General features: G+C 50.1%; 1 protein-coding gene across 6 annotated transcripts in view; it reads left to right on the forward strand.

The window, feature by feature from the left end:
- The window catches only part of CTIF (cap binding complex dependent translation initiation factor), an 88270-nt gene extending 66269 nt beyond the window's left edge, over positions 1-22001 (forward strand). For all 6 annotated transcript variants that reach the window (XM_042862325.1, XM_042862323.1, XM_042862326.1 and 3 more), the window contains 3 exons: positions 9088-9243; positions 19248-19301; positions 20189-22001. In XM_042862325.1, the coding sequence (XP_042718259.1) occupies positions 9088-9243; positions 19248-19301; positions 20189-20404 (426 nt within the window). In that variant the 3' untranslated portion in view covers positions 20405-22001. The remainder of the gene's footprint in view (positions 1-9087; positions 9244-19247; positions 19302-20188) is intronic.
- Positions 22002-24896: the final 2895 nt, after the last annotated feature.

Here is a 24896-nt window from a genome sequence, read left to right on the forward strand (position 1 = left end):
AGCAGAAGAATCAGTGCACCCACACAGATTTGAGGCATCCTCTGGTCAGCCCCAAATCAGTCTTTCTGTGGCACATTCGGGTTTAGAGATGGAACCATGTCCAGGGAACAGAAGCTGTGAAACTGAGGAGTTGGCAGTGCTTAGAAAAACCCGCTATTGCCGAGCTCCAGCCGTGACCTCGCCACCATCGGACAGATGTTTTCCAACAGCTATTTCTAGATCATTTCCCATTAATTAAAAACCTCTAATAAAACATTTGCTCTGGGGCTGGATTTTTGTCTCTCCAGCACCTTTCAGACTAATCCAATCCCTGGACCTAAGGAGCTCACTGCACCAGGGTGTGATAAATCGGGATTGCGGTGCCGCTCTGAGCCACGCTCCCCCATATGGTGCTGGCAGATGCCTCTGTTTTGAAGGGCTGGGCAGGATGGACTTGTTTGTCCTTGTTTGTTAGGAGCAAAATGGCTGTGAATCTCCTCCCTGCTAACAGCTCCTCTGAAGAGCTCCTCCTGGCTGAGACAGGGCCAATGAATCTAGGGTGCCAGAGTCTAGTGGTGTCTGCTTTGATGTGAAACAAGAGGATGGATGTTGGGAATACCGTAGGTTACATTTTGTCCTCTCTGTGTGTTTTTGTACCAAATTCAAGCTTGCTGTTGAGTTTGGATGCTGGGAACCCACTGGGATGCTGTGGGGTGGGTGGCTGGGCAGCTTTGGGGAGATGCTGCTGACCCCAAGCTTGGCGCTGGGCCTGGTTTAGTTTGGAGTTTCCCCTCACTGGGTTTGCTTTGGATTTCTCCTCATTGCATTTGGCTTGGAATTCCTCTTCATTGGGTTCAGTTTGGAATTTCTCCTTGTTGTATTTGGTTTGGGATTTCTCCTCGTTGAGTTTGGTGTGGGATTTCTCCTTGTTGGGTTCAGTTTGGGATTTCTCTTTGTCGAGTTCCATGTGGGATTTCTCCTCGTTGGGTTTGTTTTGTTACCAGGAGTGATCTGGGGCTGTGTGAGCCCTTGTGATGGACACAGCTGAACTGGGGACCTTGGGGGACAGTGGCATGGAAAATGTCTTGGTGGATAGATATGTGGTTTCTTTGCCCCTCTGTAGGTCCCTCTGTATTTAATAAATTGAAGGCTCCTGCAGGAGATTTTTGCTTGTCATAGCATCAGCCACTGGCTTCTGCTGGCCGTGGTGCTTTTCTCTTTGTTGGGGAGGTGTTGAGCAGTTTCCACAAACCCTCCACATGTAACATTAGTTGGAGTATTCCTCTGGTGAAATCTCCATGCTCTTTATAGCTGAGATGTGTCTGCATCCGAGCTATGCAGAGCGGAGTATATTATTAGAGAGGACATCACTGGGGCTGTAATTTTACACTGCTCCCCTTAGCAACCCGGCCAACAACACATCAAACAGAAGGCTGATACTTAGGAGAAAAAAAAAAACAACAACAAAAAAAATAGAAATGGAAGGTGCATCCCTGCACAGTGCCCAGCACAACCCATCACACGTGCACTCAGCCTGGGATGAAGCCTCTGTGCTTGGAGATACCTCAGAGCCAGGGGCCAGAAGGGCTATTGCTGTTGCACACCTTTCTGCATGCCCAGTTGCATTCCCCATTGCATACCCTACTGCTTACCAAACTGTATGCCCTTCTGCATGCACTTCTGCATGCCCTTCTGCATGCTCTACCGCATACATGTTTACATACCCTTACATACCAGTTGCATACCCTAATGCATACCCAATTATAAACCCTCCTGCGTATCCTTGCAGGGATTCTTCTGTGCTCTTCAGCCTTGTGCTTGTTCAGACACAGAATTTGACCTGAGAGGTTCTGGTTGCTTAACCTCCTGACACTCCAGTAAGAGTTGTTCCATGGTTCGGGTTCTGTGCTTCTCTCTGGCTTCAAAACCTGAACTGAAATCCTGAGACTTTTGGCGTGACTCACACTGGTGTTTGTGTGAACTGTGCTGGACTGGGGATGTTCAAAGGGAGCACTTCTGGAGAGAGACAGCCAGGAAGGTGGCAAAGCCTGGTCTTGTCTTCTGTAAGACACGAGACTTTGCAGAAGAGTCAAATTGAGCTGGAATCCCTTTTGTGTGGGAATGTTGTGGCGTTAGTACTGGAGAATCAACCGACAGCTGATGGTTGGATTTATGATCTTGAAGGTCTTTTCTGACCTGAATTGTTCTTATTGATTCCCTTTGATAAATCAGAATGCAAAGGGCAGTGCTTGCCATGCTGAGCACGGGGATGTGGGAAGAGTGAGCTGGGCCATGGCAGGGCTCAGCCCCCCTGTAAGCTCAGGATGTGGTTTGGGGTCCCACCATCTCCCAGGAGAGCATCCCCCCCAGGCTGGGCATGGAGCTTCCCCGTGCTCCTGGTGCATCAGGCATGGACGGATCCTGCAGCACTGAGCAGAGGCTCTGCTGGGCTCTAGGTGGAGACTGTGGACTGTGCAGCCTGCCCACAGCCTTCCTGCAAACCCAGCCAGATCTAGGCAGCTGCTGCCTGCTGGGGAGCCCAGAGCTGCTCCCACTCACTGCTGGGGTGAGGATACTCAGGGCTGAGTGAGGTATCCCCACCCTGGGGAAAAAAGAAAAAAAAAGTAGAAAAAAGCTTGGAAATCCATCCAAACGCAAAGAAATTCAGGGATTCTCCCAACATTAAGAACTCGTTGCGCCAGGCTGGATGGAGTCTTAAAAGCTGCTCTCATCTCACTGGTTTTGTTGGGGAGAGGACTCATTTTCTCTTAAAAGGCTCAAATCTATCCTCAGGACATGAGATGAGGTTTGCCAGCCCGGGGACTCAGCCGAGTTAATGGAGCAGCCTGCCAGGCCATCTGCTCCCACTGCCCTGCATCAATCCGGGTCAAACTGCTGCAGGATTGGGAAATCCCTGCTCCCATGTTGGCCCCCTCCATCAATAACCGTGGAGGCACTGAAAATGTGTTTGAGTGTAAGAGGTGGATCCAAGCTGCTGGCAATGTCTCTGTGCCCCCAGGACTGAGGTGTTTGATGTGAGCCCCTGACAAAGCATCACCAGACATGGGGACCACCCTTCAGCACCCCAAAGTGGGGTGAAGTGAGGGATTTCCCAGGGCTGGTTCCTGACCCATCAGCAGCAACCTCAGGGAGCAAGCGTGCAGTGCACTCAGGTGAGGAGCAAGATGCACTGCATTATTTTTTTAATAAAGAAGGATGGAAGGAGTGTATGGAAAGATGCTGTCTGGCACTGCTGGAAACCCAGCACTGGTATCACCTCTGGGCTGGGAGAACCAGTAAGTGAAACTGGAGATAGAGAGCTTGCAGCGTGTGTAGGGTATGGACGTGCTCACCTGTGTCATCTGGGTCCCACTGGACAGTGTGTTGGCCAGCATCACCTGGGTCACACTAGAGGAGGATGTGTTGGCCAACATCACCTGGGTACCAGTGGAGAACATATCAGCTAATGTCATCCAGGTCCCACTGGAGGATGTGTCGTCCAGCGTCACCTGGGCCACACTGGAAAAGGATGTGTTGACCAGCATCATCTACTGGAGCAATTGGGAACAGATTAATTGATCTTTTTCATCCTTAAAAAGAAAAAAGAAAAAAAAAAAAAAAACCAGCCAAGGAAAATATTTGCTATAACAGAAGTTCCCTGTTACAGATCCCTCGTAGGATCTATAAACATTAGCACACAAGGAAGACTTTCTGCAATCTTTTGTGTAAATAGAGCTGGATGGTGACATTCTTACTATGCTAGTACTTCACTTTGGGACCATGGGTGTTGGTCATTGCTCGTCCCCATCACGTGGATCCTCTGGCACTGTCACCAGCAGCAGTACTGTGGCCCATGCCCAGCAGACACTTGGCTGTGGGTGCAGAGGGGCAGGCAGAAAGCAGAGATAAGGCTGGAGGTGCCGGCATGATTGCTCAGCAGCAGCCAAATGCTGGGCCAGAGCCACCGCTCCCCGTAGACTAAACAGTTGCAGCATTTTCTCCCATGACCAAAAGAATTTAGAAAAGGGTCCCGGCATGAAATGTTACACGAACTTTGGGTGCCTCGAATATGTCTGGATGAGAGCTGTTAACCCCATCTCCTCCTCTTCCCTCCTTGGTCATGCTCTGGGCAGACAAAGGGAACACCTGTCCTCCTATGAATCTAGATGTCTGCCTGTGGGCTCCCAGGTCTTTCTGCAGGTTTTTTTTTTCATATTTGAAGGCCAAGAAAATTGCTGTTGTGCGTTCCTGCGGTTCTGACACAGGTCAGCCTGCTGGGTAAAGAGTTTCTTGGGATAAACAGAGCAGTTCAGAGACCTTGGATATCTTTGTTCTCAGACTGGCAAGGCTTTGGGGGCTTGTGATTAAGATTGGCTATCACAGTCAGGTCCAGGTTCATGGGAAACGCAAGGGCTTTATGCAGCAGTGGTAAACATGTTCTGAATCCAGCATTAGCCCAGAGAGGTGCCTCGGTAGGGTGACGCTAAAAATTAAGTAACAAGGAGAGCAACTGGAGGAGGATGTGTTGGCCAACATCACCTGGGTACCAGAGGAGGAAGACATGTTGGCCAACATCACCTGGGTGCCAGAGGAGGAAGACATGTTGGCCAACATCACCTGGGTACCAGAGGAGGAAGACATGTTGGCCAACATCACCTGGCTGCCAGTGGATGACATGTTGGCCTCTGGAGGAGGACATGTTTGCTAACATAGCCTGGGTGGCAGTGGAGGACACCTGATGAAGCAATCAGGGTGCCTAAAGTGCCTCCTTCTCTTTCTTTCATACATTTCCAGAGCAGCTGTGCTCTGAGCTTTACCCCACTTGAAAAGAAGCTTCAAAAGAACTCCTCCATTAATAAGATATGAGGTTTGGAACTCTGCAGAGATGCTGATGTGTTATGGTAGAAATGAGATTTCCTACACCTCAGTTGTAGAATTTGCTGACCCTCAGGGCACTGCGTTTTCCAGCATGCGCACTCAGAGACTCATTAACAAAGATTTTTATACCAGGACAACCACTAAATGGTGTTTGCTGTTCCTTGTGGCCAGACTGGGCTACTCCACCCTCGTAGCCACCTCAGAGCATCACTGAGAAAGTGCTCCAAGATCTGTCACAGCAACCAGATCAACAGGAACGCTTCGCTGTTTGCTGATCCATTACTCCACTCCCCCTCGAGTGCTTTTAAACTTGTCCAATTAATAATTAACTGGGAACCTCAGGAGCATCACTGCAGTCCATCATGAGGTCCCCAGATTGGGCAGGTGGTCCCAGGAGTAGGACCAGACAGATGCACAGAGTAGGGATGATGGAGTCAGCTCCACGTCACCAGTTGTATCTTCTGCTCTTGCCAAAGTGACCAAAGCAACGGGGAAGAGGAAGATCTGTGCTCTCCTGGTGCAGATCCAGCTCAAGGAAACACAGTGATGAAACCTGTGGGAGAACAGTGCCTCATAGCTGTGTGAAGGCCAGACCTGCGAGGCTGGGCACAGGGTGTCATCTGCAATTTACAAGGTTTATCTGCTTTAAATGTCAATAGCTCTTTTGTTGGAGTAATACTAATTGTTCTGATTTGCATGTCTCAGTCACACACCCCAGAGCACTGTGCAGAGGAAAATGAGCACATTGTTCCCAGGAAATCAGAGTGATGGAGGTGACAGAAGCCCACACAAGGCTGGAAAATAGACCTTGAGCATCGAGAAGTTGGATCAATCCCCTGTGCCACCAAGGCTTTGTCAGGCTTTTCCTGACCTCCTCCTGCATGCATCAACCCTGCATCTGCCCCGTCCCTCCTCCTGCCCTTATTATTACCTCAGCCCTTTCCCAAAGAGCCCTTCAGGGCTCCAACCTTTGCAGCACATTTCCAGTAACACCAAGTGTTCAGCACTTTTACAGCTTTTCATGTCACACTGATCACCAGCACCTCACTGTTCTATATTTCTTTTTTTGCAGTATTTCTGACTCAGTATTTCCTCCCTCCTTGGCAGTGAGTAAACAGCAGAGCTGCCAGAGGAAGTGCCCGGTGTTTACCAAGCAACAAGCCCAAGTGCAGAGGATTTGTTTCCATCAGAAGGTGGTAGAACTGAAACGAACCCTCATTTTTATGCCATGGTCAAGTTTTGCCCTCTAACGCAGCCACTGTGCGTTGGTGGTGCACAGCTATTTGGGACCTGGCTTTAAAAAGTGTGGTCAAGTCCCCAGGGATGGCTTTGGGCTGCAGCTTTTGAAGTTGAGATCTGATGCTCGAAATGCAGTGCTGCTCCTCTGCCTGCTGCTGACCACCAAAACAGAAGGGGTTCTGCTCCTCTCCTCGTGGTTGCTGCGGCTTCCTTCTGGTCCTAAGTGATCTCTCGGAGCTTTGTTGACTGGGAGTTTGGAAAATGGCTTCAGGTTGTGCCAGGGGAGGTTAAGGTTGGATATTAGGAACAATTTCTTCTCCAAAGAGTGGGCGGGGATTGACTGCACAGGGAGGTGGGGAGTCCCCATCCCTGGAGTGTTCCAGAACTGTGAGGATCTGGCATGTGGGACATTGTCAGTGGCTATGGTGGGATGGGTTGGGGATCTTGGAGGTCTTTTCCAACCTTAGTGATTCTGTGATTCTATGGAAAGGGTGTGGAACAGGATCCTCAGGGCAGTGGTCACTGCCACGAGCCACCAGTGCTCAGGGAGCGCTGAGACCCCACTCTCAGACATTGGGTTTGGGTTTGGGTGGTGATGGCTGGAGACAGAGGTTGGATCCACGAACCCTATGGGTCTCTTCCAGTTGGGATATACCTGTGAACCACACAACAGCACTGCGTGAGGTACATCCACATGGAGAGATGAGGGCGAGTGACATGAGAGCCCTACAGCATTTGCTGTTTGCAGTGCAGGCAGAAGCTCACAAGGAGGAAGGTCATCCCATAAATTCACTCGGATCAACAGGCTGGGGCACCCCCAAATTAGTAATACTGTGTGTGTTTAAAAATACAGCCAAACTGATGAGGAAGGACATGCTCGCTGCACTGACCTCACCACACAAGCATGGGGCAGGCCCATCCATGGTGTTTTTTTAATAGAGGCATTTCCAGAGCAAACAGAGTTCACGGGGCAGGGTAGTGGTGATGCCATTGAGATTCAGCACGGTTCTGAAGGGTTCTCTGCCTCTTTTACCTCTCCCTACCTCTGAAAAAGGACACTTTTCCAAAGGACACTCCTTCTGGCCCTGGGGACTGCCCTCATCCCACTCTGTGGTCCCCAGCTCAGATGCGAGGGATCACTCAGCTGCAGAATGGTTCTGGGACATGAGGAACGTGGGTGCTGCCACGTTAAATAAAGTTGTTCCGAGTTGACTTGTCACTGAAATTATCCTCGTGCTTTCCTGGGCGCAGATGGACTCACATAAAAATGGGTTGCAGATAAACACGCTCCAGTGATGCAGCATGGATAGAGTTGAGGGAGGTCAGTCCCCATAAGGCCTGGGGGAAACATTCCCAATGAAGAAATGAGGACGAGCGGAATCAGGCTGGGTTTGTCTTTCTTGGGATGTCAGGCATGCATTTCTCCATTTCTGGTTGGGTTTATTTTTGTTCCACTCAAAAGCCAAGCGGGAACTCCAAGCCATTGGGTAACGCCGGGGTGATAACCTGAGCTGGCCAGTAACTCCTTCACCCCAGGACAACGGAAGGAAGAGCTCTGCAGACTCCTCTGGAGACTTCGAAACAGCCCAGCAGTGTTTGATTTCAATGCAGACACATTGGGAAATTGCCCATAGAAACAGGCATAGAGAGGAATGAGTCACCACTGTGTGGTTAAGCAGTGGTTCAGTGGTGTTACTAGGTTTTTTCCTGCATATGCAAATATTATTTTTTTTTCCTTTTGTAGTGAAATGTATAAATAGCTCCTTCTTTGGATCTCCCATGCATGGCTGGAGCCCTGTGAGCAGCTGAGCCTCTGTCTCAGCCAGTCAGTGTAAAAGGAGATGAAATGATACTAGCTTCTTTATTCAGTTTTGGAGTTAAGAGGTTGTGCAGCCAAACTCAGAATGCACTGTTGGGAATGAAATTGTCCTGCTCTTTGGTCTTCCCTTCTGGAGTGCCAACTGATTTTTAATACCAAGGCAGGGTCACTGTGGAGACAGACAAGTGGTACCACATGGGATGTCTTGCAGAGGCTGTGGCTCTGAGCAGCATACACTCCTGCGCCACCCATGTGGTGCTGGGGGCCTCCAGAAAGTGTTTTATTTGTTTTTCCATGTTCCTCCTTGCTCCTTGCCACACATCTCCAACACGCTCACCCCTTTTCAGGTCGTGCATTTGTGCAAAGCCTTTTTTCCTCCCTGCCTGGAGGAGCTATTTTGCTCCTGATGTTGCTCTGTAAATCATGGCACTCATACTCCTTGGGCCTGGCAACCATTGGCTCCAGGGCAGTGTGACCTTTCTCTATCAAGGCTGTGCTCCCTTTGTCTTCTGGACACATCATTTTGTGAGACCCCAGGGGGGTGCTGGGACACTGGATTTGGGATGGGTTGTGAGAATTGGGACTGGTTGGTGTCTACGGGTTGGACAAGTTGGGACATTGCTTGGTGTCTCTGTGTTGGGCAGGTTGGGACACTGCTTGGTATCTGTGGGTTGAGCGAGCTGGGAGAGTGGTTGGTGTCTATGGGTTGGATGAGGTGGGACTCTACTTGATGTCTACAGGTTGAGCAAGCTTATCTGGACCACCACACTCAACGCAGCCAACAGCACCCATCACATTCCCCATATGTTAATGTTTGAGGTCCTTCTGCTTGCTGTTGTTCAGTGTTGGTTGTGCACTGGGAAAAAAATGCCCCATGTCCATCCGAGGGGAGGGGCAGGGCGGGGGAGGCCACCAGCACCATGAGCTGTGATATTGCAGATCTCAGTGTTGTTTCTATACTATCTACTTTCTGGTGGCTTCACCGTGTTGAAATCCCAACCACTGTGCTCACATTGAGCAATCTCCCCACTGTTACCAAAGAGTCAGTCTGTCTGCCTTCCTCCCCCACCCTGAGTTTCCATTTCCTCCCAGTTCTCCATCCCGTCAGCTGTCGCCTCTTCCCAGCAATGAGATTTTGCTAATGCAGCCCGTTGTCTCCATCCCTCTTGCAGAAGGATTTCACCATGCGGGAGGAGCTGCAGCAGCGAGACGTGGAGCGCTGGCTTGGCTTCATCACCTTCCTCTGTGAGGTCTTTGGCACCATGAGGAGCAGCACCGGGGAGCCCTTCCGAGTCCTTGTGTGCCCCATCTACACCTGCCTCAGGGAGGTAATGCCTTCAGAAGTTGTCCTCATCCAAGCAATTGAATTGCAGTGCCAGATTGCCCGTGATCTGTAGATGTCGTAGTGATGGGTTGGGCATGGTGGGGGTGGCTTAGGGTTGGACTCAATGATCTTACTGGTCTTTTCCAACCTTAACAGTTCTGTGTTTGCTCTGTTATTCCTGGAGATTTGCTTTCCCCAGTTGAACTATTCTCACTCTAGCAGTATGGATGCCTCCAGGGGCACTTGGCTTTTTCTGTCCACTGTGATTTTGCTCATGAAAACCACATGGTCCATGCAAGACTTCTTTTTCAAAGGGTTGGCAAAGCCCCACAATTGGGACTGCAAGCCCAGTGTTTAGGTTGGCACATCTCACCATTGCCAAAATCCTCACCAGAGGAGCTATAAAAACTTCTAAAAGGCAGATGGATGCCCCATTCTTGAAAGTGCCCAAAGTCAGGTTGGATGGAGCCTTGGTGCGGGACAGCCAGCCTGCTGCAGGAGTTGGAACTGGACGATCTTCAAGGTTCCTTTGAACCCAACCATTCTATGGTTCTGTGCTTCTGTGATCTTCAAGGATCCTTCCAACCCAACCGTTCAGTTGTTCTGTGATTGGAGGCATTCATGCCAATGAGTGGATGAGGCAGACAGAAAGGAAAGAGAGAAGAGCGAGCTCCCTTACGCCATTACTCCCACACTGTCAGTCCAGTACTGCTAGATCTTGAACAAGGGGAAGTGAGGGAGAGAAATCGCTGGGAATGACTTTTAGCATGGAAAATTTTCTCTGAATGCACACGCTTAATAAACATTTTGTCTTTGCAGTAGTACTGTGGGCAGAGTTCACAGACAGTGAGTGTAACAGTGAGAAATGGTTGGGGCATCACAGTGAGGCACAGATGTCTCGCAGAGGAGGTAGGAGAGGGATTCTAAGAACAGCAGAACTTCCCCAAATTCTCTTCCCACAGCACTATGCGTCACCACATTGGGAAGAGCTCCTGTTCCTCCTGTTTCCCATTGCAGCCATGACACAACCCAGCCCTGTTTCTGCCAGAATTGTTCCCAACACGCTCCTGTCTGCCCTTGCTGTGATGTCACCATTGCTCATGTCATACTGGGGACACAGGGGCATGGTGGCACCCTAAAGACATGAGTTTCACATATTACAGATATTTTTTGCTACAGAACAGCTCCATAAAAAGCTATTACTAACTGTATCAAGATGTCATGCAGAAGCTTGTTTCTTAAACGTTAATCTCTCTGTTCCCTAAGAGGACAGCTCTGTCCAAGCCGTTCCATTTCCTGGAGATGAAGACCTCGTAGCTCAGCTGATGTGGACGAGCCAGAGCTGTTCAGCTCTCCATCATGCCCCAAAGTGACTGGCCCATGACTACAGGGCTGGGACCTTGACTGTGTGGCAGCTCAGCACTGGGTTCTCATAGAGCCATAGTATCAGTTGGGTTGGAAAGGACATCTATCCACCCATCCTTTGGTGATAAATCATTATCAGGGGCAAGACAACATAAGATACCGTCTCTGCTCTGCCTATCCTTCCCTGCTTCTCTTGCTTTCTAGTTCTTCTCTTTATTTTTATTTTTTTTTTTTCCCTTTTCCTTTATGGCTTTGGCAGACTCAGCCAAAGGTCAGTGAGGGAGTGAGAAGAGGAAGGGGAAAGTTCCTGATGGCTACAGCAGGAATGTTTCTTCCCTTCCCCTGCAGAGCTTCCTCTCCAGCTCCTTTCCTTTCCCTTGATAAAAACTTAGTAACATCACAACTAATTACAGAACCAGTGCAAAGTGAGGCGCCACCAGGATGAGAGCAGCGTGGGGACAGTAAGGATGAGAGCAGGTGTGCATCAGAGCAGAGGAAATTTGGGTCATAGCACTGGAGAAGGGAAGTAGGTCTCCCAGCCCCAAGGTTGGCACCTGAGGGTTATGGGGAGAAGAGAATTTTAGAGAGAGCCCCTCTGACAGATGAGAACCAGAGAACGATGGCAGCTACCAAACACGGGGAGCTTGGGAAAATGAAGCTTTGAGAGCTTTTAGGACTTTGTGCCCACCACTGAGCTTGGTGTCCACAGTGAAAGGGATGTCCTGCTGTGGTCTCCCAGCCCTGTGGTCGTGTGGTCCCAGCTTAATGCAGAAATGCCAGGTCAGTCTCTTTAAATCCCCATTGCCCTGAAGGATGACAGGCGGTAGTGCTGACATCCTCGCTGCTCCACAGCCTCTGTCCCGTGCCCAATGTGGGGCACTCTGCTCCAGCGACAAGGGAACCAGCAACAGAAGGACTTTGGTTCCTGCAGCTCAACCACGTTTATTCTTCACTGCTGAGTCAGGAAAGTTTAGAGAATGGGTTAGGACTGGGGACCAGCAAGTACCATCGACGGGGATGTGTGTGGTTAACGAGTGCCCTGTGGCTGGTGCAGGCAGAGAGATGATAAATAATGCTATATCCCAGCTGTTGTTAACTGGTTCTGAGCACTTCTGTCCCACTGAGGCTCATTTTGGGCTGGCTGCTCCTCACCCAGCTCTGTGCTGTATGGGATCAGCGTGGGATGAGCAGTATCAAGAGGTTTGGATTCTTCCATATCTCTGTCCCATCCTCAATGGGATGTTGTTTGGGTGCCAACGCAGGAGGTGCCTCTGGGCTGGGAGCTGCCACCTTGCTGCCAGCCCACTGCCAGCTGAGCTGCCTCCAGCTCAGAGTTGGTGCCGAGCGCTGCTTGGGATGTATTTGTTTGTTTGTATGACGCCGTGCAGCAGACAGAGCTGGATTTACATCCAGGGAATCTCAGCAGTTGCCTATGGCAGGCAAGCAAGAAAGTGGAAAAACCAGCTCCAGAGATTGCAGGCAGTGACGTACATGGTTCCTCCAGGAGTGGGGTCCCACAGGGCTCTGCCTCCCTCCTGCCCTGTTATAACTCTATTCCTGCCCCCGTGTTCCTCTCCTGAACAGCACTTGGCTGTTTGCCTCGTTGACTTCTTAAGGTTCCTGTTGTTCCTTCCTCCAGCCTGCTGACTCCCTCTGGCTGGCATGTCGACTGGTCCCTGCAATTCTGTGTCATTTCCAGACTTATCAAGAGTGGGCTCCTCACCTCCTCCAGGTTGTTAGTAGGGATGCTAAAAAGGACAGGTCCTGCAGTGAGCCCAATGGTTGCCCTACGTCCCTCCGCCCCCAGCCATCCAGCCAGGTTAACTAACCTGGTTGTCTACCTCTACTTGGATACTGGGAGACAGAACCCAAACGCTTGTTAAAATGAACACAGTAGAGAACCATGCTCTCCTCTCATCTGTAAATCTCCATAGATCCAGGAGGTGAGGCACATCCATGCGGATCATTCCTAATCTCCTCCAAGACACACTCAGTGGTCTCACAGCCTGGTGCGAAGCTGATGAGCTCCAGTATTGTAGACTCGTTAAAGAAATATCCTTTAGGATCATCAAGTCTGGCTATCAGATCCTCATATTTGAACCTTTCTCTCATGCTGGGCATCTTCCCCATCTCTAATTTCCCAAGAAGCTGCCATGTTGCTTCAGCACTGCGCTCCCAGCACCCATGGGTGCATGGGATGGGACTGCTGGGACAGATTCTAAGCACATGTCAGAAAGCAGCTCATCACGGGCTAATTAAACATCTCATGATGATATTCCCATGCCTGGAGGGTCCCACTGGAGGTCTCCATGCCATGAGGGGGCCCAAGCTGGAGGGAGTCTTATTGGAATCCCACACTGAGAGGGTCTCCAAGTTAGATGGGTCCTAATGGGGTCCCACCCCATGTCAAGAATGATCTCACTGGAGGTCCCAGTTTGAGGGGAGAGAGTCCTTTTGGCAGTCCCCATGACATGGAGGGTGGTCTCACTGGGGCATGGGTGGTCTCGTTGGAGGCCCCAGTTTGGGGGATTCTACTGGGGGGTTCACATGCCATTGAGAGTGATCCCATTGAGGGGGTCCCAGTTTGAGTATGGAGTTCCATTGGGGTCCCTATGGCATTGAGGGTGTCTCACTGAGGACTCACAGTTTTCGGGGAGGATCCCATTGGGTCCCCATGTCACGGGAAGGGTCCCACTGGAGGTCCGCATAACACTGGGGGTTCCCATTGGGGTCCCACACTGGGGGATGATGTGTTTCCTGCCTCCACTGCTGGGAACAGTGCTTCCCTCCTGTCTCCCCACTCCCTGCAAGCCTGAGGTGTAGGGCAGGGAGGGGGCTGCTCCGTCTCATTGCCTCCACATCTGAGCTGCAGTGCAGCACATAGACAGCGTCCACTCCCTTCCCCCTCTCAGTGCCTGTTATCTCCTGGGGCCATGCTGTGTAATTTAGAGAAGTATTCCAACGCGGTAATTAACGTCTGAGCTTTGGAGGGCACTGTCTCTCGCTGTCTCCTTCAGAGGAAGAGAGGAAGAACCTCCCTCAGCTGCAGCCGAGCCGCAGGGCGGTGCTACTGGGAGAGAAAATCACATCTTGTCGCACGGAGGGGGTTTTATTTTAATGGCTTTCCCTTTTCAAAAAGCATCAGAATTTGGAAGCCCTCTGGCAGTGAAATAAGAGGTTGGGTTTTAGGATTGCATTCTCTGAGAGCGAGGCAGAATTTGGCTTTTTCTGTTGCACAGTGAAGGCAACGAGAGGTCCAGATCCTGACCCCACGCCCCTTCTGCCTTGGAGCTCCAACGTGGCCAGGGCTGACCCAAGAAAACAGGGAGAAATGAGTCCTGGAGGAAGAGCTGGGCATGAGGAGGAAGGAAGAAACTAACAGTTAGTTATGTCGCCTGCAAAGCCATGCTGGTCATGGAGCTGAGCCCCCTGGGACCGTGGGGGCAAACAAAAACAGAACGGCAAATGCAGTTTTTCACTTGTGCTCCATGTTTTGGCCAAGGACAGGGTTGAGGGGGATGCCTAGGAGGTGTCTCTCCTGGTGTTTGGGAATAGATGAAGACACAAAAATGGTGATACCCAGAGCTCAGCTCAATGTTTTGTGCACCAGAACTTGTGTTCCTGGAAAGCTGCAGGACTCAGTCACAGCCAGTGAGCATGGGAACTGCAGTGCTGTGTTTCAGACAAGGAAGGGCTTTGGTGCCAGAGAGAAAATCCCATCTATATCCCTGCTCACCCCAGGGTTTGCTCTCTTCTATGTCTTCCATTATGGATATAGATTTGGATTATGAACAGCTTTGCAAGCAGAGCCAAATTTAGAGAAGCAAGGCCACCAGGGACAACCAGGGCCACCGCTGTCTCCTTGCCCTAGGGGATTGCTGGGGAAGCCTCCATTCATTCCTTGGGAAAAGGGTGGAAGGAGCAATGAGAGCAGGTGCCATCCCCTGGGATGGTCCCATCTCCTCACATTGGGACACCGCTGTCAGCCACAGGGTTGGGTTTGGGATTGGACCCGGTGATTCCTATGGATCCCTTCCAGCTCAGGATGTTCTGTGATGCTATTTGTGTCCACAAGCACGTGAAGAGCCAGCAGAGCACCGAGTGTCCAGCAGCCAAGGGTGGGCCCTGTGCAATCAGCACGATGCTTTCGCCGCTTCTTTCCCTTTGGGATGAGGTCACATCCTCTGCTCCCAAGGCTGTTATGGCTGCAGCCAGGCAGGGTGAGGCTGACAGCGTGGATCTCCCACTCCACCTCACCCGCACGCATACCTCTGGTTCTGCTCAGACAGTCCCAATGGATGTGTCCCCAAGGTGAGGGCGATGCCTTCCACCTCTCTCTTCTAAGGGGAGCCACCCAATAGGGCTACCACTGGGATGCATGGTCTGACTTGATGAGCAACAAGATTGCCTTCGTCATTGTCTCCATGGTTTCCATCTTTGGAGAAGTCTCTTTTGCTGTCCCAGATCTGGGGAGAGAGATGCTTCATGGTTTCCCTTGTCTGCAGTGGGAAGGAGGAGGAGGAGTTTCCCACGGCTGGGCACAGGCTTTGTTCTCTGGCCTTAATGCAATTTGCTGTTAAGTATCTCTTGTTGGAGCTCCACGGGAGCCCAGTGAGGAGAACCAATGTTGTCGTTTGCTGGGTGCAGTAGGCAAACCAATCTCCTACTCTCCAATCACCTCCAGTCTCCCAAAATGTCCAGGTTGGGTAAGAGGAGAACAGAAGTCTCCTCCTCAGCTAAAAGCTGTAAGACAAGTAGAAGCAGCTCCTTCAGGCTGTCTCAGATGCAGCATGATACGGTCCCTAACTCACTGCGGGGCCAGCAGTGCCCCATCCTGGTGGCCTCTTCCCAGTGAAGCAAGTGGGAATTGCCATCAGCATCTTCCAAAAGGGGCTGATACTCCTGTGTGGGGTACACCTTGTGCAACTGCAGTGGTCTTGGAACCTTCATTGTATCGTGGCTGGAGTAGCAGAGCTTTTGGGGTGGCTGTTCTTGTTTCCTCCAAACGTGTCCGGCTTCACCCTTTGCTGCTGATTCCGTCTGCAGTGGGGCTGGGTGGGAAGACAGTGTGCCCTGTGCATCCCTTATCTCATCAGTTCTGTAATGGAAAGGAATTCCCCCAATCTCATTTCATGCTTAGGCAACCTAGGCATCAGAGAAGATGCTACTTGCGTCTTCTGGTTCCAAAAGTTCCTCTGATGCCTAGCAATGGGGAGTTGACACTTCTTCAGGGAACTGTTTGGAGGAATCCTGGAAGTGTCTGTGCTGATGGAGTGTTAATTACTCCTCCCCAGTGCCCACATTTGCACTTTGCTTTTTCCCCAGTCTGTTTTCACCAACCCGTGCCACCCAGACAGACCAACTCCTGCTCAGTGCTGCTCCCAGAGAAGCCCCAGCCACCCCATGCCTCTGGGTCATCATTCCAGGAGGTCAGAAAATCCTCTTTGCTTTCACACTGGAGTCATCACTGAAGCATCCCAAAGCATTGCATGCTAAGAGGCAGTTTGTGGCCAGCACTGCTTATGCCATTCTGCAAGCGTTGTCATACACAATAATTAGTGCAAAGCCTTACAGGAAAAGTGTCATTGCAGCTGTAGAGGGTAATGTATGCATCTCCTGATGGGAAGAGCTGCAGAGCATGACCCAGCCTGCATGATTTGGTGAGAAGTGAGGCAGGTTCTCCATCTTGCTCGTGGCGTGGGCACCCTGAGAGCTCTGCGTCAGCACTGCTGTGGTGTGGGTTATCTTGGTAGAAAGTGGATAATGAACCCAAATAGTTGTGGGGATGTGCACTGGAGTACTGGGGAGTTTGGCTTACATCCAGTGGACTGCAACAAATTCAGGTGAGTCCGTCAGCACTTGGAAGGAGGAAACTGGTGATACGTGATGAAGCCCAGGTGCAGTTTTGGGTCCTTCTTGTCCTCTCCTGGATAATGGGAGCGCAGGGATGCTGAGTAAGCCTTGAGAGCAGAGGAGGAAGGAATAGGGGATAATCATAGTACCATAGGATGGTTGGGTTGGAAGGGACCTGGAAGATCCTAGAATGATAGAACTAAGGAGTGGTTGGGTTGGCAGAGGCCTTACAACCCATCCAATTCCAACTCCAGGCCATGAGCTGGTTGTCCTTCACCAGACCAGGTTGCCCAGGGCCCCATCTAAAGCCATCTACACACAACCCAGTGTGATGTGCCCTGGGGGATGCTGCTTTAACAGAGAGGTTGGACTGGATGATGCAAAATCTTCAGCTCTTCTACAGAGCCCATCTTGGTGAGTGGAGAGAAATAAGGCATGTGCGCTTGCTACTTTGTTTTGCTGGTGAATATTCACAGCTGTACCCAAATCTGCTGTCGGTGGAGTTCCTTAGATTTGATAAGCAATAATGCCCAGTGCTCCCAGGAAATCCCAATCACATGCAGCACTTCCAGGAACAGACCCTCAAGGTATTTCGGGTCCAGAGCCATTTTTTACCCATCACTCAGTGGAGCACAGATAGTTGAGAACTGGAGCTTTGCAGGGATGGAAGCACGATGCCTTCTGTCTCCCACCAGTCTGCACAGCTCTCGATCCAGCACCAGCAGAAGAAGTGAGAAGCCTTTCGCAACCGTGGCCGGGTGTTATGTGACCAGCCGGGCAGATCCTGGCACACGGCCCCCACTCTTAGGAAATCGAGCAGACTCTTTGTCTGCTTTCCAGCAGCAACTGCTGCTTTGGCTGCACGGCTTCACCCAATACAGGGAACTGGCTAAAGAGCATGGAGAAGTGTTCTTGCAGACAGCCTCAGCCCCAAGGGGATGATTGCTAGTTAAACCCAAAGTGTGTGGGGCTGAGCAGCCAGTGGGAATGGTGTGAGACACAGTGGGGTTGAGGCAGCACAGGGAGGAGCAGTTATAAATAGTGAAATAAATAATAATTCCAACGTGGGAGTGATAATTTACTAAGTATAGTATGTTTACCTTGAAATATTTTAAGTAAATAAAAATCAGATTGCAAACAATTAATGGCATTGCTTAGGGTCAGGATCTGGTTGTGCAAAAGCCACACATCAGGCTTGCAGTTTGCTCAGGTTTGGGTTTGCACACTCAGCACTTGCATGCAGCCCTGATTGTGTGAGCTGCTAGGAACATCCCAATTGTGACATCCCAGTGGTGACATCCCAACAGTGCCGTCCCGATGATGACATCCCAATGATGACATCCCAATGGTGACATCTCAGCGGTAGCAACCCAACAGTGTTCCAATGGTGCCATCCCAGTGGTGACATCCCAATGGTGACATCCCAGTGGAAGCATCCCGATGGTGACATCTCAGTGGTGGCATCACAGCAGGGACATCGCAGTGGTAGCATCCCAGTCTCTGCTAAAGTGTACTTCTGGGCTGCTGCCTGTTTATATTTATCTCTAATTGAAATAGTTTTTTGTTGCTGTTGTTTTTTTGGGGGAAGGTTTAATGTAATCTCTTGGGTTGTTTTGCAAAGAATCTGTTAACTGTTTAGGAGAACTTATCTCAGAGCTTGTGGCTTGGGCTTAACCACTGTTCCCAAACAATTCAGTGGAAAGATAAACTTGGGGGAACTGCTGCATGCATTCAGTGCCTGGCTGGGTATTTGTCTAACATGAAATCAAACCGATGGGACCGCGTGCTTGTCCAGATGCTGTCAACATCAGCTTCAAAACAGAGTGCTTTCTGCTGAAAACAGAGCGAAGACACAGCTTTGAGACCTGCTATAATTCCTCAAGTTACTTCTCATTTTCCAGTGGTGGTGGAGCTGTAAACGTGTTCATTTCTAAAAGAAAGGAAGCAGAATAAAATGGAAGTGGGAAGAAGAGATGACTGAGGCTGAAAAGCAGAACAGTGTGTTCAGTAAGACGTGTGACTTCGGAGCAAATTCACTGCCACTGAGCTGTGTTGTTCATGGGCAGGTTTAATTAGCCCAAAGACTTTTCCACGTTTTGCCTTTTTTTTGGATGAATTTCAGAGATGAATGAAATCAGTTAAGTCTGCCACAGCAATGCACCACATCACAGTTTTTATCTGCAGAAAAATCAGCCAGTACAGTTCTGCTCTGTCTCCTGTGGCTTCAAGAGAAAGCCTGAAATGAGGACTCTGTGTGCATGACAGTGGTGAAGTGAAGACAGAAGCAAAGAAGCATGCACTATCAAAAAAAAAAACGTGGAGGTTGGTGGCCTTGCACGTGGCAAGGGGGTTGGAGCATTATGATCCTTGAGGTCCCTTCCAACCTAAGCCATTCTATGATTCTGTGATTCTGTAAAAATGTGCGTTTTTGACCCAGCTTTGCTCACAGCTCCTCGTTTTTGGGGATGGACGGGCTGAGCTGCCCTTTGCCACTGACCCATGCCATTGTGGCCTGACCCTGTAGCATCATGTTGGGGTGCTCTTAGAAGCTGCTTGTGCCTATGGGCTGTGTTTGGAATGCAGAGTTCTGGGAGAGCAGAGCTGGGTCTGGGGTTGGCTCCAGTGGGGAAGCAGCTGAAAAGATCACTACTGAAATGCCAAAAGGTGAATGGAGATCCTTCGTGCTTCAAGGATAAGGTGGTGGAAAGGGACCAGGGAGACTGCCATGCTCTCAGCAAGCATCAGTACTCTAAGAGAAGTGGTTAATCTCCAATCTCCTCTCTTTTGCAGTTGTTACAATCTCAGGATGTGAAGGAGGATGCCGTGCTGTGCTGCTCCATGGAGGTAGGGAAGCTCCACATCATGCTGTCCCTTCTGCCTCCTGCAGCAGTGGTGGGCTATGCAGAGGGCTTTGCTGTGCTTTGTAGGGAAATTATGGTACCTATACTGCACAGGTGGGATTGCAAAGTTGAGGTTGGGGTTTCTGGGGCTGCTTTAGGAGCCCGTGGCCATGCTCAGAAGGCTGGAAACACAGTGCTGGTTGCGATGCAAAGGGATTTGTTCTACATCCAGAAGAGCCCTGCTTAGTGACCGGGGCAGACGACAGCTGTGAATCAGCAGCAAATGTAGGATCAGGTAAAGGGCTGCACACCACATCACAGCACATGCTGTGTTTTGACAATAACTCGAGTTCTAGGTGGGATTTTTCCAAAGCACCCAGTGCTGCTGCCTTTGAAGTTGGTGGGAGATGAACCATGCACTCCTCCCTCCCGTAACCTCACTCGTAGTGCAGCATTTCTGTTTTTCAACAAGAGGAGAAAATAGTAAAAATTCTTCTTGGAATGAATGGTAAGGCACTGGCACAGACCGCCCTGTGAAGTGGTGGAGTCCCCATCCCCAGAGGTGTCCAAGAACCATGGAGATGTGGTACTTGGGCACATGGTCAGTGGACATGGTGGGGTGGATTGGGCTTGGGGGTCTTGGAAGCCTTCTCCAACCTTCCTGATTCTGTGCTTCTGTTTGAGAACACGGCTAAGTGGCCTTTGTGGGGGTGGCTCAGTGGTTGGACTGGATCATCTTAGTATTCTTTTACAACCTTAACTGATTGTGTGACTACTGGGGCATGGTGGTGGTGGGTTGGCAGTTGGACCTGATGGTCTTTTTCACCCTGAACGATACTGCCTTTCTACAAAAACAAAGCCGTGACGCTGTTGCCCCCTCTCTCCTGACAGCTGCAGAGCACCGGCCGGCTGCTGGAGGAGCAGCTGCCTGAGATGATGACGGAGCTGCTGGCTGCGGCCCGCGACAAGATGCTGTGTCCCTCTGAGTCCATGCTGACGCGTTCTCTCCTGCTGGAGGTCATCGAGCTGCACGCCAACAATTGGAACCCGCTGACGCCCACCATCACGCAGTACTACAACAAGACAATCCAAAAACTGACGGCCTGAGGGGCAGGGCAGGGTGGGGTGGGAAGGGGCGAGGAGAAGACGTGCACCTTAGCGGGATTCCAGTTGATGTACCCAAGCAGACAAACCCCAGCATGCTCGAGAATTATGTTCGTGAGGTGGGGAGGGAGAAGCATGTTTCTTTCAGCCTCGTCGCCAAGTGCCACCCCTCCTCCCTGCCGTGTTTTTGTTGTAGGGTTTTCTTTTCTGAAATCGGCGTGTCCCGCCGGGTTATTGTTTGGCTTTAGAAAGACGACGGTGAGTCGGAGGAGCGAGCCCAATGGGGCCAGGATTGTTTTCACGCTGTCCCCCCGCCTGGCTCCGGCCAACTGGCAGCAGGCAGCACACAGCAGATGTCTGGGGAGGACAAAGCGTGGCACACACTACACAGACACTCATCACTGACGGCTTTTGTGCAGCGGAGCTCTCGTTATTTTATTTTTCGCCCTCCTCTTCTCTTCAGCTTTCTGCCCCCACCTCCGCTCCGTCTCCTCCGGATTTCGATGGGCACATAGGATGGCTTTCTGATTTGCACTGGGTTTTGTTTTTTTTTTCTCGTGTTTTTATTCTATTTTATTTTATGACCGTCAAAACGGACAGTTGCGATCCGTGCGGAGATGGGGCAGCAGTGCTCACCCTCCGCTCACAAATGGTTTCATGAAGATGCTGAAGCAGGAGAAGGATTTTACAAGAGCCCAAAAGCCACTTTTGGAGAAACGTAGCCACAGCCTTCTTGCCAGAAACCTCGCAGATTTACCCAAAAACACGTGCCCTGAGCTAGGAGCTCTGCAGAACACGGGATGCTGCTATGCTGCAGCATCTCCCATCCACTTAACAGTAGCCCTTTTTTTTTTTTTTTTTTTAATTTTTTTTTTTTTTGTTGTTGTTGTTTCTGTTGAAAGAGTGCTTTATTGTAATTACTGTCATCATTGTAATTATACATTTAAGAGCAGGCCTGTTATAGTCAGGCCTATTCATGTACAGGGCAAGGGAGAAATGAAGACTTGGTGTTCTTGGGAAACCAGCAGAGAGAAGGCAAAAAGCATATGGCAAAAAAAAAAAAAAAAAAGGAGGAAAAAGAAGAGGAAAACAACGAGAAGCCGAAAATACAGGTTTCCTGCTGCTTTCTCACTGGCTGCATTTCCTACCTAGTTTGTAGACTGCGATTCAGTGGGCTTGGAGGTTCCTTCCAACCCATCTGTTCCATGGTTCTGTGATCTTCAAGGTCCCTTCCTACCCAACCATTACGTGGTTCTGTGGATCTCTGGGGAGCTGGAAGAGCAGAGACTTTTGACGTGAAGGTGTTGAGGAAGTGAGAGTCTTGGTTAGACGGTTCAGAGCGCTGGGAGCCATTCGGTTGGTTGCCTGTTGGTGTGTCTGCAGATCCACACCTGGAGTACGAGAGAGGAACTGGGGAGAAGAGCTTCAGCGGTCCTAAATGCTGAGGAAACAGAGATGGTTGCCTGTATGGAAGGACTGATACCAGGATCTGAGCTGGCAGCCTCCCCGCAGCACGCAACACAGCATCCCTTGGACCCTGCTCTCTGACTGGAGCAAAAGAAGGAAAAAAGAAGGAAAAAAAAAATATATTAAAAAATCTAAAGAGAAAAAAAAGAAAAAAAACCCAGGGGAGATTTGCCCTCCAGCACCGGGATTTCTCCCATCAAAGAACTTCTGTGTGAAATCCATCCATGTTCATCCCACCACGGACCGCTCGGTCACTCACTACATCCCTCACTCCGTTGATACGTGAGAATCTAGGAGTTGACCAAAAATGTCATTTTTTTTTCCCCCCAGTATTACGTTCTGCTGCTGGTGTCCCTCACTGTGGGGGCAAAGTGTGGGCAACGTTGTATTTTGGGTGCAGAATAAATACCCTCTTTTGGCCAAAAGTGGGGCTGGCACCACGGCGATGTCCCGAAACTGCAGCCCCCAGCACCCTCCTTCCCATTGCCAAACAACTGCCAGAGATTTAGTGTTGGTGCCCACAACCAATTCATTTGGATCCCCCATGAGAGTTCAGCCCCATTTGGAGCACTCTTTTGTCTGTATGCAGGTGGAACAAAAACGGGGGAAAAAAAGGCAAGGTGATTTGCCTGGTTCCCTTCATCCCCCAAAGGGGATTGATCAGTTGGCGTGATTGACATTTTCGGAGGAAAACTTGTCAGAAGAACTTACAATTTATTCTCCTGCTTTATTTTATAACATCCCTCTCTTGGAAATATTTCCCCGCTGGGTATTTGATGGCTTTACACTAGTTTTACTTTTCTTGGTGTGAGCTGTTCGCCCATCCCAGTGACACACAGTATTTTTCAGGAGAACAAACATGAAGGACCGCGTCCATCGCCAAGGGAGCAGCAATGTCCTGCAGAAGTTCACACTAGCAGTTCTTTCTTTTCTTTTTTTTTTTTTTTTAATGTATTTATTTGCATTTGAAGAGGCACCATTTTTAATTTAATCGTATTTGTTAAATGAAGCGCTTTAAAAAAAAAAAAAAATTAAAAAAAAAACAACAAGGAGAAAGGATTTGGGGAGCATAAAGACTAGATATTCATCCTAGAGAAAACAGAAACTCATCGTTTTCAGCATTTCAGAGACGAGCTGACAACTCTTTGTGGCAATGCAGTCTTCTTGATAGAACATCAGACCCACCGTATGCTATAGAACACGTCATCTGAGTAATAAATGTGTAGAGCTTGACGTTTTCCCATCGTTTTGTTGGGACGTGCCATCATTTTTTGGTGTTGAGCTTCAAACATAGGATAGAGGGGGGAAGAAAGGAAATCACAGTGTCTGGTGTGAAACATCGCTCCATCCATCCATCCTACAGCTTGTGTTGGAACTCGGGCGCTCAACGCTGCTCGGTGGTGCCCCTTCCCAGTAGGTTTTGGCCATGGGGATAGGGCGGGGGAACCCCGCAGCACATCGCGACCCGATGCACCGCTCTGCCTGTTACTCAATATATATATAATAAAGAAATAAAGCTGTGGTTTTTCCAAGAAGTTTCCTGTGGAAAACCCGTCTCAGCGTCGCCGGAGTCACAATTAGAGGGGGCTTTTGAGCCAATGGAGGTGTGCGCCTTGGTCGGGAAGCCGTGGGTCACTCGAGGTGAGGGCTTTGTGTCATCGGCTGCCGGGCTACGGCAGGAGGATGCCGCTGATCCACTCCTGCTGTGTGAGAGTGGCAGTGCCTCTTGCAACATGCCTACGTGACCGCATGCAGCTCGCTGGGCTCCGAGCAAACAGGGGCAGTGGGAGGAGCAATCCCCAGGTGGGAGTTGCCACCAAAAAGCTCACCCGAAGGCTCTGCGTTGTGTTACGGTGTTGGTAGAGCAGGGGGAAAAACAGAAGTGGGTCTGTGCTGCGTCAGCTTTATGCCAGGTGATGGCCTCAAGTTGCACCGCAGGACCATCAGGTTGGACGTTAGGAACAATTTCTTCTCCAAAGAGTGGTGATGCAGCAGCATAGGCTGCACAGGGAGATGGTGGGAGATGGTCCATCTCCCTGTGCAGCCACCATCCCTGTGGGTGTTCAAGAGCCGTGGAGATGTGGCACCTGGGGACATGGTCGGTGGGCATGGTTGGGGTGGGCTGGGCTTGGGTTTGGGGATCTTGGAGGGCTTTTCCAATCCTCTATTTGATTCTATGGAAATATACCTTACCCTGAGGTTGCAACTCACAGTTTCACACTCGTTACAGCACTGCCACAAAGTTAATGGCAAAAACATGCAAAGACCCTCTGAAGAAAAAAGCCGAGATTTCAGAATTCCATTCTGTCCCAGATTGCCCAAGCTTTTCACCAAAGTGCCTCATTTCAATGTATTTTATGTTGCTGTAGCAATGACATCTAAGCAAAGTGTTTGGACTTCATTAGCACAGCCCTTCTCAATAGCTTCACGCAGAGCCTTCCCATGGTGTGTTCCTGTTTGTGGAAGTGGGCCTTGAGAGCATCCCCTGTCCCTCTCCCAGAGCTGGTGCCAACAAAACAAGGTTCTGTGGGGTTGGGATGGACCCAATCTGGATCCTGGAGGTCCATTAGTCCTCCATGAGGAACTTCTGCATGTGCTGTGTCCTCTCCGTGGTCACTGGCAAACAGGACACATAGCTGGGGCTCATCCCTCCCAAATCCCATAGCCCGGGCCACGGTCCTGCAAAACCTGTAGGAATTCTTTTTTATCCAGCAACCCCACTCGTAAGGAGAGCTCAGATTTCAATTCTGAAACTGAAACTTTACTTTTCCAGCATTTCTACATTTTAAGCTCCAATAAACTCAAACTCTCCTAGAAGAGCTCTGTTCCAGTAAATGAGGGTTGAAGGAGAAGGGGGGAGAGGAACGAAGGTGTATCAGGGACAGGTTACACCAACCTGTCTGCTGCTAATTGCATCTATTGCATTAAGAAGAACTGGTTTGAGGGCAAATGCTGCAAAATACCGCTCTGGGGAAAAAAAGACACAAAGTGCAGGTTGCGAAATTCACCCTATGCATTGTTTTACTGC

The sequence above is a fragment of the Lagopus leucura genome, unplaced genomic scaffold (genome assembly GCF_019238085.1).
Source record: "Lagopus leucura isolate 7727_CA_CO unplaced genomic scaffold, USGS_WTPT01 Super-Scaffold_650, whole genome shotgun sequence".
Lineage (NCBI taxonomy): Eukaryota > Metazoa > Chordata > Aves > Galliformes > Phasianidae > Lagopus > Lagopus leucura.